The sequence below is a fragment of the Podarcis tiliguerta genome (assembly GCF_965153285.1).
Source record: "Podarcis tiliguerta genome assembly, chromosome: 6".
Lineage (NCBI taxonomy): Eukaryota > Metazoa > Chordata > Lepidosauria > Squamata > Lacertidae > Podarcis > Podarcis tiliguerta.
Window position 1 is genome coordinate 9,254,310 of NC_139539.1, and position 12,092 is coordinate 9,266,401.

A 12,092-nucleotide genomic window follows, 5' to 3' on the forward strand; every position below is an offset into this window, starting at 1 on the left:
TTTTCCGTTTGCAGAGGCACTTCGCAGGACGAATTTCCCTATGGGCTTGCTTTGCAAGACGAAAAATGACGAAAAAAATTGATATTTTTTTTTTTGCTCCAAAACCCCTTATTTTGAATCGCTAAGCTGCTAAAAGCATTTTAGCAGCAAAACCGCTAATCCCCCACCCCTTAAAAAACCGTTTTTAGCCCTTAAAATGTCAATAGCGCTAATAGCGCTAATCCGTCAATGGTCTTGCTTCGCAAGACGAAAAAACCGCAAGACGAAAAGACCCGCGGAACGGATTCTTTTCGTCTTGCGAGGCACCACTGTATTTAAATTAATGCACCTAGGTTAGTCAGGCCCATAGATTGCAATGGATCTACTCTGAGTAGGGCTAATATTGGAGACAACCCAACACATGGAACACAGGTAAAGGCTGCCTGTACAGATGTACAAGTCTTTGGGCTTTGACTGATTTGCACATCTCAGCCATTGGTTACACAGCCAATGTTGAATGCACAAACACTCCTTATATAGTCCGTTTTCCTGGTGAAGAATTTATACCACCTGTTCACATCGTAACTGTCCCCCACCCTGCCCAGATTATATGCCTAGTTTATTTTGCGGTTCCCAAATACCGGAAAATAGGAGAAGGAGGGGGTCAATTTTCGTCACCTTCCCCTTTGTGGCAGGACACAGACTGGGTCTCCCAGGGTTCCTAAATGTGCTGAACGCCTCCGCAGGTATAAAAATCACCCCACAAGTCTTCCACAATTTGGAAGGTGATGGAAAAAAGAGATAAAGGGGGCAGAGCTAGCATGTTCACCCGCACTAGGCCCCCTGACATTTTTGCAGTCTCCAACTAATGCATCCCAGCAGCGCAAGGATTTCTATTTGCACGACGGGAATTTATTCCTTCTCCTCCCCCCACTGTGTTCACCCCACATGCTTCCCAAATCTGCTCCAGAGGGTTGGGGGGGAGACCCCATAACAGATTTAGTGGAGGGGGGGTGGAGAGGGGGCAAAATCCTGTGGCACCATCAGAAATCCTTGCGCTGATATGTTTTACTTGGTGATATTTTGCACACATCCCCCTATTTGGATTATCTGAACGAAGATCTTGTTGCATTCTGTGTCTATTTACTCAAGCACACTGATGCTCCAAAGCCACTCTTGCAGTGGAAATGTTGCCGGGGACTTAATATTTGCTCTCCCGGTCTCTCCGGGCTTTTCTGATGCAGCAGCTTCGCACAGCCAATCCCAACAACAATTTGGGCAGGCAAACAGTTTGATCTCCCTGCTGTGATTGTTATGTGAGGCCAAATGAGGTGGATACCGTAAAGGTGAAAGCCCAGCCTGGCTGGGAAAGGATCACATGGGAGCCAGAAGAAAAACAGAAGAGAACAGGATACTAGCGGCAGGAAGTCTTGCACAGTCAAGCTCACTGAGTGGAAGAGGACCCCAGGAGCAGGGGAGTTAATGGCCAAGACGGGGGACAAAACAAAACGTTTTTCAGAGGCCAAGTGCCATGCTCCATCTCTAAAGCAGGGATCACCAGCTTTTGCAGCAGGGCATATTTGCAAACTGGAGAAACTGCTGTGTGCAAACAGATTATGAAAAACAAGATAAAACATCAAACATTAAAAACTTCCCCTAAACAGGGCTGCCTTCAGATGTCTTCAAAAAGTCAGATAGCTGTTTATTTCCTTGACATCTGATGGGAGGGTGTTCCACAGGTTGGGTGCCACCACCGAGAAGGCCCTCTGCCTGGTTCCCTGCAACCTCACTTTTCGCAGGGAGGGAACCGCCGGAAGGCCCTCGGAGCTGGACCTCAGTGTCTGGGTTGGACGATAGAGGTGGAGACGCTCCTTCAGGTATACTGGACTGAGGCTGTTTAGGGCTTTAAAGGTCAGCAGCAACACTTTGAATTGTGCTCGGAAACCTACTGGGAGCCAATGTAGGTCTTTCAGGACCAGTGTTATATGGTCTCAGTGACCACTCCCTGTCATCAGTCTAGCTGCTGCATTCTGGATTGATTGCAGTTTCCGGGTCACCTTCAAAGTTAGCTTCTTTCAAGCCTCATTTCCAGGTGGGAAGGTGGGGAACCTGGCAAGCACCGAGGAAGGTCTCTGTGGGCATGTGTGTGCCCATGGACACCTCCCTGGAGAACTCTGCTTTAGGGCATTCTGAGCGCCGCTGAGTTATCGATAAATAAGGTGGTTAGCTGTAAAGAAGGGGAATTATGTTATAGGAGGGCAGCTTATTCCTTGGCAAAGGCATCCCAGCTTCCCACTGGGCCGTCGTCATGCAAAGGAAGCTTCAAGCAAGGTTGATGCCGCAACCCTGCATTCTTCTCACCAAAACCAAAAATTGCGCAAACCACCTCCATGAATTGTTTTTTGTGTGGCTGTTCCCTTCCAAGCAGTGCTGGGTTTAGGGCGGTTCCACAGTACAGGTCGCCGAGCCGAGGGGGCACAAAAAAACAATAACAATCAACCTACATTTATATGAGTACATACTGAGAAGATTGATAAAAAGCCACTGTGCCAAAAGGAGTTATTGTGAGAATAAGAAATATTTCCGGGGAGAAGGGGACAAAGGTTGTGTTCACTCAGGGCACCAAATGACCAGTCTGCCCCTGCTCCAAGACGCAACAGCCAAATTTTGAATCGATTCAGCACTTGGCTCTGAGAGGGTGCCATTAGAGAGGGTGCCATTATACTGGCAGGCGTTGCTTATAAAGGAAAGATCGCCATCTGGTTGTTTGGACATACAATTGCAACACCTGGAAAACGCAGTGCTGAAAGGCAAGAGATTTGTCCCTTTGGGGTATGGGAGACTTCAGAAGGAAGAGGAACTCACGGGTGGTCCTGGATATCCGTTTCCACCTGGGAGTCCACTGGGGCCTGGAGGTCCCTGCAAAAGAAAGCATGTTATATGAGCCACAACTGTAGGACAGGGGCTCTGAACGTCCAAGGTATTTGAATCACCTTGCTAAGGAGCTGTTCTTACTTCGCAATCCAACCCATCATTTATTGTGTTTGACTAAAAGCCATTACAAATTCAATTACAGATCCAGCAAGTCAATTAAAACCTGTTAAATATATATATATATCCAGAGATATACATCCATTTACAATAAGTCAAATTAATGAATCGCCTGCACAGTCTACAGCGTTGTCTTTTATATAGCTAGCATGAATACTTTTAGCTGCTTTAGCAAACAGGGCTGTTTTGTATGGCACAACCGGATCACAATCAGATAACAGCCAACATATTTTCACTTCAGGGTTCTGTCCCTGTAGTGTTGCCAGCATCTGTTCCAAAAAAAACTCTTTCTGGGGTTTGGATAGGGGTGACAGGGATTATATAATGGGGGAGATCGTCTACCTCACCTACCCCACAAATAGGGACGTGGGTGGCGCTGTGGATTAAGCTACAGAGCCTAGGACTTGTCGATCAGAAGGTTGGCGGTTCGAATCCCCGTGATGGGGTGAGCTCCCATTGCTTGGTCCCTGTTCCTGCCAACCTAGCAGTTCAAAAGCTCGTCAAAGTGCAAGTAGATAAATAGGAAGCGCTCCGGCGGGAAGGTAAACGGCGTTTCCGTGCGCTGCTCTGGTTCGCCAGAAGCGGCTTAGTGATGCTGGCCACATAACCCGGAAGCTGTATGCTGGCTCCCTCAGCCAGTAAAGCGAGATGAGCGCCGCAACCCCAAAGTCGGCCACGACTGGACCTAATGGTCAGGGGTCCCTTTACCCCACAAATACAAAGTCTTAAATGCCTTGGAACATTTCTAGATCTTCCATCTAAAACTGATGTAGGCATTGTTTGAAAACGGAGAGCTGTGAAGGAAGTTCTCAGGGAGGCAAAGGTAAGTATTGAGCTCTGGTGTGGTTAGATTTCGGCAAATAGTACTAAACTGGTCTTGCTTACCGGAGGCCCTGGAAGTCCTTTGCCCTGAAAGTGAGATCAAAATTACATTTTAAAGATAGAAGACTCATAAAAAATAGACCTTGTTTGAAAACCCACTCTCTCCTCTCTTTTCCCTTTCCTTTATTCAAATATAAAATGTGCAGTTTTAAAACATTAGCAAACTATTTTGCCCCTTTCCTGCTAAGGGAATGGATGTTCTTACACGGATGTAAGAGGCTGTAAAATCAATGTGAGGAAATGTGAAAACTGATGCAGTGCACATGGTGGTTTTGTTAAGTATAATTGTTTAGGCTAAATGGAGGCTGTTTGAGGAGAGATATAGCTTTGATTTTTTAGCTCAAGATGCTAGTAATCTAAAAGGTTTATACCTATGCATGGCACCCAAATGTCCTGACAGACAACTGAACAATATTGACAATTATAAGACATATGTTCAAATGTAGCAAGGCCAGGAAGGTCCTCAGATGATCATTGAATAGATGGTGGGTGTTTGTCTAACTGGGCTCAAAGGATAAGTCGCTTTGGTCTTCCTGATGGGCAGTTATGGGCATTCACCACAATTGGATGAGAAACCTATTGCGGTTATTAATATTGCACCTATGCGAGCTGTTGGATGAATAGAAACGGACTCTTCTTTGAAATAAAAATTCTCCAGTCCAAAAATATGGTTCAGAAACTTTACTTGCAGAACTTTAACTCCAAACAACTTGAAACAATAAAAGTTACATTCAGATAGTTGCCTATTTCTTTATACTGATCCCAGCATATCGACTTGTAGGTTTAAACTGAGATGGATATATTGATGGCTTTTGTATTATTATTGGGAGTATTTTTGCCTTTTCGCTTCTTTCTTTCGTTAAATTTGCTATAAAAATAAATAAATGTCTGCAATTGTGCATGTTAGCTGTTTAATGGAGAGGACCAACTCTGACCAATGCAGCATGCACAGTTCCTTCTTCAGCTACAAAAACCAAAACAAAAACACATGTGGTCCCCCCCCCCCGAAATGATCCAGGGTGACAGAACATCAGTTCACATATGATGTCACATTAACAGTGGAGACAAAAGGCAATACTGTGAACTAATGGCACAATATCTTCACAGCTTTCCGTAGCGATGGCACAAGATTTATTGACAAAATGGGATTTTGCACCTTTATAACTTTTATGATTTTTATTATTATGGAAATAATATTCCTAATGACTTCGCCACCCCAGTAACTAACTGTGGCTAAAGGTACCCATCTGTTGGCGCCGGCTAATTTTCAGGCCCAGCAGACGTAGAGTTGGAAATTGAACACTGGACCAGATCTAGCATCTCCTCTCCCAGCTATTCTTGGACACACAAAGCTTCCTTGTGCCATGTAGTCTGGTACTATCTGCTATGACTTCCCATTTTCCAGCTGCTTTAAACAGGAGGTGCTGGGACCACCTGGATCAGGGGACGGCAAGGTTTACCTTGCCTGGGCCAGTTCACTCCAGCGGAGATCCCTCCATAGGCCAGACTGCGCACGACCCCACGATTTCTGGTGTCTACACCTGCGCAGATGCAATTTCCATCATCTGCGCAGACATGATTTCCAGTGCCACGAAAGTGAGTCCCCGTGCCGTGCTGATTTAGCACAGCTCGCAGGGACTCGCCAAGTGGGTGGCTCGTGTCAGAGGCTTAGTGCTGTCTAGCTGGCCACAGATAAGACTCCGGGCTCCCAGCCAGTTCCAAACAATTGACTTAGTTGACAAAGTTCAAACGTACATCTCCAGCATTTCCATTAACCTCCTTCCCCTTGTGCACAGTTGCTCCCTCTAATGTTACTTCCTCCCTTTCCGCACCCAGCATGCAAGTCTGCGAAAACTCCTCCCCTTACTTCCTCTGTGTACAGCATGACTTGTCCCAGGCTCATCCTCCTCCCCCTCTACGTCAGACTGACTGTCAGACGACAAGCTGCTGATAATCTCTTTAGGCTCTCTATAACTGCTGGTTTCTGTTCTTTCATCTTTTCCCGTTTGCCTCTCCCTGACAGCTCGGTTCGGGGGCTGGTTAAACGATCCCCGCTTGTGGCCCATGGGCCTTAGGTTGCCGACCCCTGACCTGGATGCAAAAAGTGTGTTCTGCCCCTTAGCTATGCCCTTGCCTTATTCCTGCGACTTCAGAAACAGCAGCACGAAGGATCCCCGTTGACATTGTACTACGCAGCAATGTGTGTGATGCACAACCTACGCCATACTTATATGCAAGAGATATAAAATTGTAGGTTCACTCACGGCTGGTCCAGCTGGCCCCGGAGGTCCTATGGCGCCCTGCCAGATTGAAACATTAAAATTAGTGCTGCACTGAATTTGGATTCCACTGTGAAAGTTGCCACTTAGGGACTGATGTCAAAATGATCACAGAAACCCTGCATTCTGCTCTTTCATGAACACCTCTTTTCAGTCATGGTTCCTCTAATTTCATTTTTATTTGTTTGTTTTTGCATTTATATGCCACCTTTATCTTCCAGGGAGCTCTCCTCTTCCCCATTTCATCTGCAAAACAACCCTGAAAGGCAGGTTAGGTTGAGAGGCAATGACTGGCCCAAGCTCACCCAGTGAGTTTCAGGGCTGAGTGGGGATCCTAACCCTGGTCTCTCCCAGGTCAAAGTCCAACACTCTAACCATTACACAACACTGCTGCTGCTGCTTTGGGATGTGGGGAAGTGGGAATTCATGCTCATTGTCCAACCATCTGAGAAGGTCCTCCCAGCCTTGTCAAATGGTGCTGAGCACCGGTGGTCACAAAACCAGTTCTACATTGTGCATAATAACACACAAGTGGTTGGTGCAGAAAGAGACTCATGTCGCCTTGCACAACTGAATGCACACCCCAGTTCAGTGTGAATGGGTGTACCTCTGGATGCCAGCATTGCCCATTTGCACTAGATCGCTTTGAACTAGTAGTGCAAAAAACAACAAGACCCCAACCTCTTCATGTTGATGCTTTTGGATGTATAGAGATGCAGGTATAGATCAATTGCAGGAAATAATAAATTACATATATGTTTGCCCTCCCCTCCCTTTCAACTCAGTAATAAGAAGTGATCAGGCTTGCTAAAAAACATAAAACAGAAAAATCAGTTCCACCCACTGGCCTACTGAAAAACCTTTCTGACCAACGTCACAAATTCACACCAGGCAGAGTTGTAACTCTCCTCGTTTGCTTTATACCAAGGCAGAGGGTTCTCTCTGTTTTTTGAATATTTTTGAATTAGTTTTTCAACATGAACCCAATAAAGTGGTACCTCGGTTTCCGAACATAATCTGTTCTGAGTTCCAAAATGTTTGAAAATGGAAAACTCAATACGAAAAACTCAACATGGAAGCCGCGTGGCATGTTCGACTTCCGAGGTACTTTCGAAAACCGAAGCATTTACTTCTGGGTTAACGGTGTTCGTAAACTGAAATGTTTGTCAACGGAAATGTTCGAAAACCAAGGTACCACTGTAATAGCCAAATTATAATAGTAACGATTAATTCCAAAATTATCAAAATGTCAATCAACCTCCAATTAATGCATTTTAGTTAAATTGGCTCCCCGCATGGTGGGCTGGGTGCAATTTCCGATCTTATATCACTGTGTTCCATAATCTTAATTAATATCAGTTACATTTCAGTTATAATAATAATCCCTTAGCCAACAGCTGCATAATTAATGGTTTCCATCCATGATGTCAAAGGCCTGGAAACGATGCCTTATGAGGAACGGCTAAGGGAGCTGGGCATGTTTAGCCTGGAGAAGAGGAGGTTAAGGGGTGATATGATAGCCATGTTCAAATATATAAAAGGATGTTACATAGAGGAGGGAGAAAGGTTGTTTTCTGCTGCCCCAGAGAAGCGGACATGGAGCAATGGATCCAAACTACAAGAAAGAAGTTTCCACCTAAACATTAGGAAGAACTTCCTGACAGTAAGAGCTGTTTGACAGTGGAATTTGCTGCCAAGGAGTGTGGTGGAGTCTCCTTCTTTGGAGGTCTTTAAGCAGAGGCTTGACAACCATATGTCAGGAGTGCTCTGATGGTGTTTCCTGCTTGGCAGAGGGTTGGACTCGTTGGCCCTTGTGGTCTCTTCCAACTCTATGATTCTATGATTCTATGTTACAATATATAAATTTATAAAGCTTCAAGTGAGGAACTCAAACTGTTATCTTTATTCTGCCCTGCATGTGAAAACTGTTATGTGCATGGAGGTCATGTGACTTGTGTGACAGCACAACCCGGAAGACGCATGTCCAAGTTTTGCGCTGGGGCATGTCAGAGGGTATGGTAGCACCATTCACATTGCAAGAAAGGAGATTCCAAATAAACATCAGGAAGAACTTTCTGACAGAAAGAGTTGTTCTGGTTGTGGACTCTCCTTCCTTCAGAGCCAGTGTGGTGTAGTGGTTAAGAGCAGTGGACTCGTAATCTGGTGAACCGGGTTCGCTTCCCCGCTCCTCCACATGCAGCTGCTGGGTGACCTTGGGCCAGTCACACTTCTCTGAAGTCTCTCAGCCCCACTCACCTCACAGAGTGTTTGTTGTGGGGGAGGAAGGGAAAGGAGAATGTTAGCCGCTTTGAGACTCCTTCGGGTAGTGATAAAACGGGATATCAAATCCAAACTCTTCTTCTTCTTCTCTTCTTCCTTGGAGGTTTTTAAGCAGAGGTGGGAGGGCCATCTGTCATGGATGCATTGCAGGGAGTCGGACTACAATGACTCTTGCGTCATTGGGTCTTGGCAGATGAAAACTAACAGGCACAGGAGGAGTTCAGCAGCCCTCCTGCCCGTCATTTGCAAAGCACCTCCCCCTTTCCCACCATTGCTATAATATTGGCAAGCATGTCTCTGAACCCTGTTTGAGGATGTAAGGGACTTGTCACAGCAACATAAGGAGAGACAGCTGTATCATGCAAATGGCCCATCTAGACCAGCATCCTGTTCTCATAGTGGAAAATCAGATGCTTGTGGGAGGCCCGCAAGCAGCATTCGAACACAAGAGCATTCCGCTTTCCTGCAGCTTCCAGTAACTGGTTTGTTGTTGTTTAGTCGTTTAGTCGTGTCCGACTCTTCGTAACCCCATGGACCAGAGCACGCCAGGCACTCCTGTCTTCCATTGCCTCCCGCAGTTTGGTCAGACTCATGCTGGTAGCTTCGAGAACACTGTCCCACCATCTCGTCCTCTGTCGTCCCCTTCTCCTTGTGCCCTCCATCTTTCCCAACATCAGGGTCTTTTCCAAGGAGTCTTCTCTTCTCATGAGGTGGCCAAAGTATTGGAGCCTCAGCTTCAGGATCTGTCCTTCCAGTGAGCACTCAGGGCTGGTTTGCTTCAGAATGGATCGGTTTGATCTTCTTGCAGTCCATGGGACTCTCAAGAGTCTCCTCCAGCACCATAATTCAAAAGCATCAATTCTTCAGTGATCAGCGTTCTTTATGGTCCAGCTCTCACTTCACTACTGGGAAAACCATAGCTTTAACTATACGGACCTATATTCCAGTAACTGATACTGAGAAGCATTGCTGGCTATGACCGTGGAGGCAGAACAGAGATATCCTGTCGAAAGCTCTCTCCTCCATGAATTTGGCCTTAAAAAAAGGGACTTGGTTTACGAAAACATCTGAAAAGCTGTTGCTTGATTTGGAGTTCAAAAGGAAGGGCACCCTGGCATTCTGCATACCACACCAAAGCAGATTAGTAGGGTTTTTCCCCCCTGTTAAATTTAAAGACAACCCTCTAATCAGATGGACAGCTTCTGAGAGCTCAAAGCCATAATTAATTCCATTTCCACCCCCTTAAGATCAGGCTGTAATCCCATCAAGATCAACTTTGTTTACAAATGCCAGCTTAGTTATAGATTTTTAAAGGCTCGGTTATTCACATTTTTTTGTTCCTGGACTACTTCCTGACAGATCCTAAACTAGTCTTTTACAGCGCTGGCTGCTTGGAAGGAAAGAGTGGATTGTTGTCCTTCTTAATGGCTGAAGAAATGATGAGTTCTCAGGGAAAGCTTGGTAATTCTTACATCAAATCTGCTGCAGACCTCGCACAAATCCTGAGCTAGGATCCCTTAAAATATGGAAAGTAATTCACACACTGGTTAGCTGTATGTGCAGTGGGTAACAGCAAAGTTGGGGAACCTGTGGACCTCTCCAGATATTGTTTAGCCTGGGTAAAAGGAGACTAAGAGGAGAGATGATAGCCATCTTCAAATATCTAAAGCACTGTCACATGGAGGATGGAGCAACCTTGTCTTCTCCTGCTTTGGAGGGTAGGACTCAAACCAATGGCTTCAAGATGCAAGAAAGGAGATTCCGACTAAACATCAGGAAGAACTTTCTGACTGTAAGAGCTGTTCAACCATGGAACTGTCTCCCTTGGGAGATGGTGGACTTTCCTTCCTTAGAAGTTTTTAAGCAGAGGTTGGATGGCCATCTGTCACGGATGCTTTAGCTGAGATTCCTGCATTGCAGGGGGTTGGACTAGATCAGGGTTTCTCAAACTTGGATCTCCAGCTGGTTTCGGACTACAGTTCCTATCATCCCTGACCACTGGTCTTGCTGGCTACGGATGATGGGAGTTGTAGTCCAACAACAGCTGGAGACTTGAGGTCGGGAAACACTGGACTAGACGAATCTCAGGGTCTCTTCCAACTCTACGATTCTAGTCTCCCATCAACCCCAGCCAGCACAACCAATGGTCAGGGATGTTGGGACTTGCAGAAGAACAACATCTAGAGGGCTGCACGTTCCTCATCCCCATTCGAGATCAACTATCACAGGGGCAGTGGGACCATTTTTAGCTTGAGGGCCACATTCACTTCTGGGCAAACCATCTGAGAGCCACATGGCAGAAGTGGGCGGGGCCAGAGGCAGAATTGGGTGGAACAGTTAATTGCCAATTTCACCTTTTCTGAAGGAGAACCCAGCAACACCTAGATGACCTCAGGTTTTCCATCCCTGGCATGCAGATTAATATTGCCATTGCACTTTGGTCAATGAGCTTGCTTTGCCCCAATGGTCCTTCAAGTTTTTAAAAGTTCTGGTACTTACTCTGTCCCCTGGTGGCCCTACTGGTCCAGGTGGGCCATCGGATCCCGTTAAACCCTGACAAAGAAACAGCAGAGAAAATATTAACGTTTTCATTTATGAGATTTCTTACCCATCCTTCACCACGAGGTCCAGAGGCAGGATAAGACAACTGACAAAATTCAATATTAAAACCAGTCTTTAAAAATTATAGCCAAGAGAACAGAGTGGGGTTCTTTTCTAAAAAAGAAAAGAGAATGACTATATTGAAGAACACACAGAGAGAGATTTCCCCCCATAATTTGAGCGCTGGGGTGTGAGCAAAGCATGCTGGGAATCGCTCTCACTAATGAGGAGGGCGCAGGAAGGAATATTCAGTACTTACATCTACTCCCGGAAGGCCAGGCAAGCCGGCATTCCCTGCTTTCCCAGGCTTCCCTGGTGCTCCTTTCGGCCCCTAAACCAGATTAAGAGGCAGGCACTGTTAATATAACAACCACAGAGATATAACAGGATAGCATGGCTTCAGCATTGACACTTTCTCAAAGCGTGGACTCCGCAGCATATATAAGCGCGGAATTTCTTTCAAGTCTCGGAATTGGAATCCATGCTTGACTCACGCCAGCAGGAAGGCTCCCCTCAGCGGAATTCTATCCCTGCAGCCTGCCTAATGAGTTGCGAAGTATTTCTCAAGGCTCTGAGCACTTCTCTGCTGTGGGATGTGGAAAAAGAGAAATGGCTTTGTGCTCCCCAGATATTTCTCTGCAGCCCCACAAGCTACAGCAGTGGTTCTCAAAGGGTGTGGTGTGCCACGTGGCTGGAGGTGGTGGCAAGCATGGCAGGAAGACCCAAGGGCAATCAATATGCCAAGGGCACTTCCCGGCCAAAGGAATGTGCACTACAGATAGCTAAGTATTCGTTGCCAAAGATAACACAGTCGCTTCTACAGCTCTGAGTAGATAATTTATTACACTCGGAGACCAGCTTATAAAACACACTTGGGGGTACAATCCCAGAAGGAAAACAAACATTTAAAACAATGTACAACAATAATTTAAAAATTTATAAATGCGATAAGCGTATAGACACTTAAAACTTTAAGATAAGCTACCGCAGAGAGATGACCCAGAGTCACCCATGGAACCG

At 45.9% G+C, this 12,092-nt stretch overlaps 1 protein-coding gene and 1 long non-coding RNA gene across 2 annotated transcripts in view; one reads left to right on the forward strand and one right to left on the reverse strand.

Moving 5' to 3' along the window:
• The window catches only part of COL9A3 (collagen type IX alpha 3 chain), a 69,784-nt gene that overhangs the window by 43,803 nt on the left and 13,889 nt on the right, over positions 1-12,092 (reverse strand). Inside the window, exons 5-9 of the mRNA XM_083447416.1 lie at positions 11,332-11,403; positions 10,971-11,024; positions 6,177-6,212; positions 3,916-3,939; positions 2,845-2,898 (exon numbers count right to left, since the gene is read on the reverse strand). Of these exons, the coding sequence (XP_083303542.1) occupies positions 2,845-2,898; positions 3,916-3,939; positions 6,177-6,212; positions 10,971-11,024; positions 11,332-11,403 (240 nt within the window). The remainder of the gene's footprint in view (positions 1-2,844; positions 2,899-3,915; positions 3,940-6,176; positions 6,213-10,970; positions 11,025-11,331; positions 11,404-12,092) is intronic.
• LOC310680771 overlaps positions 10,105-12,092 on the forward strand; it is a 506,863-nt gene continuing 504,875 nt past the window's right edge. Inside the window, exon 1 of the long non-coding RNA XR_014512928.1 lies at positions 10,105-10,263. This is a non-coding gene — a long non-coding RNA (uncharacterized lncRNA). The remainder of the gene's footprint in view (positions 10,264-12,092) is intronic.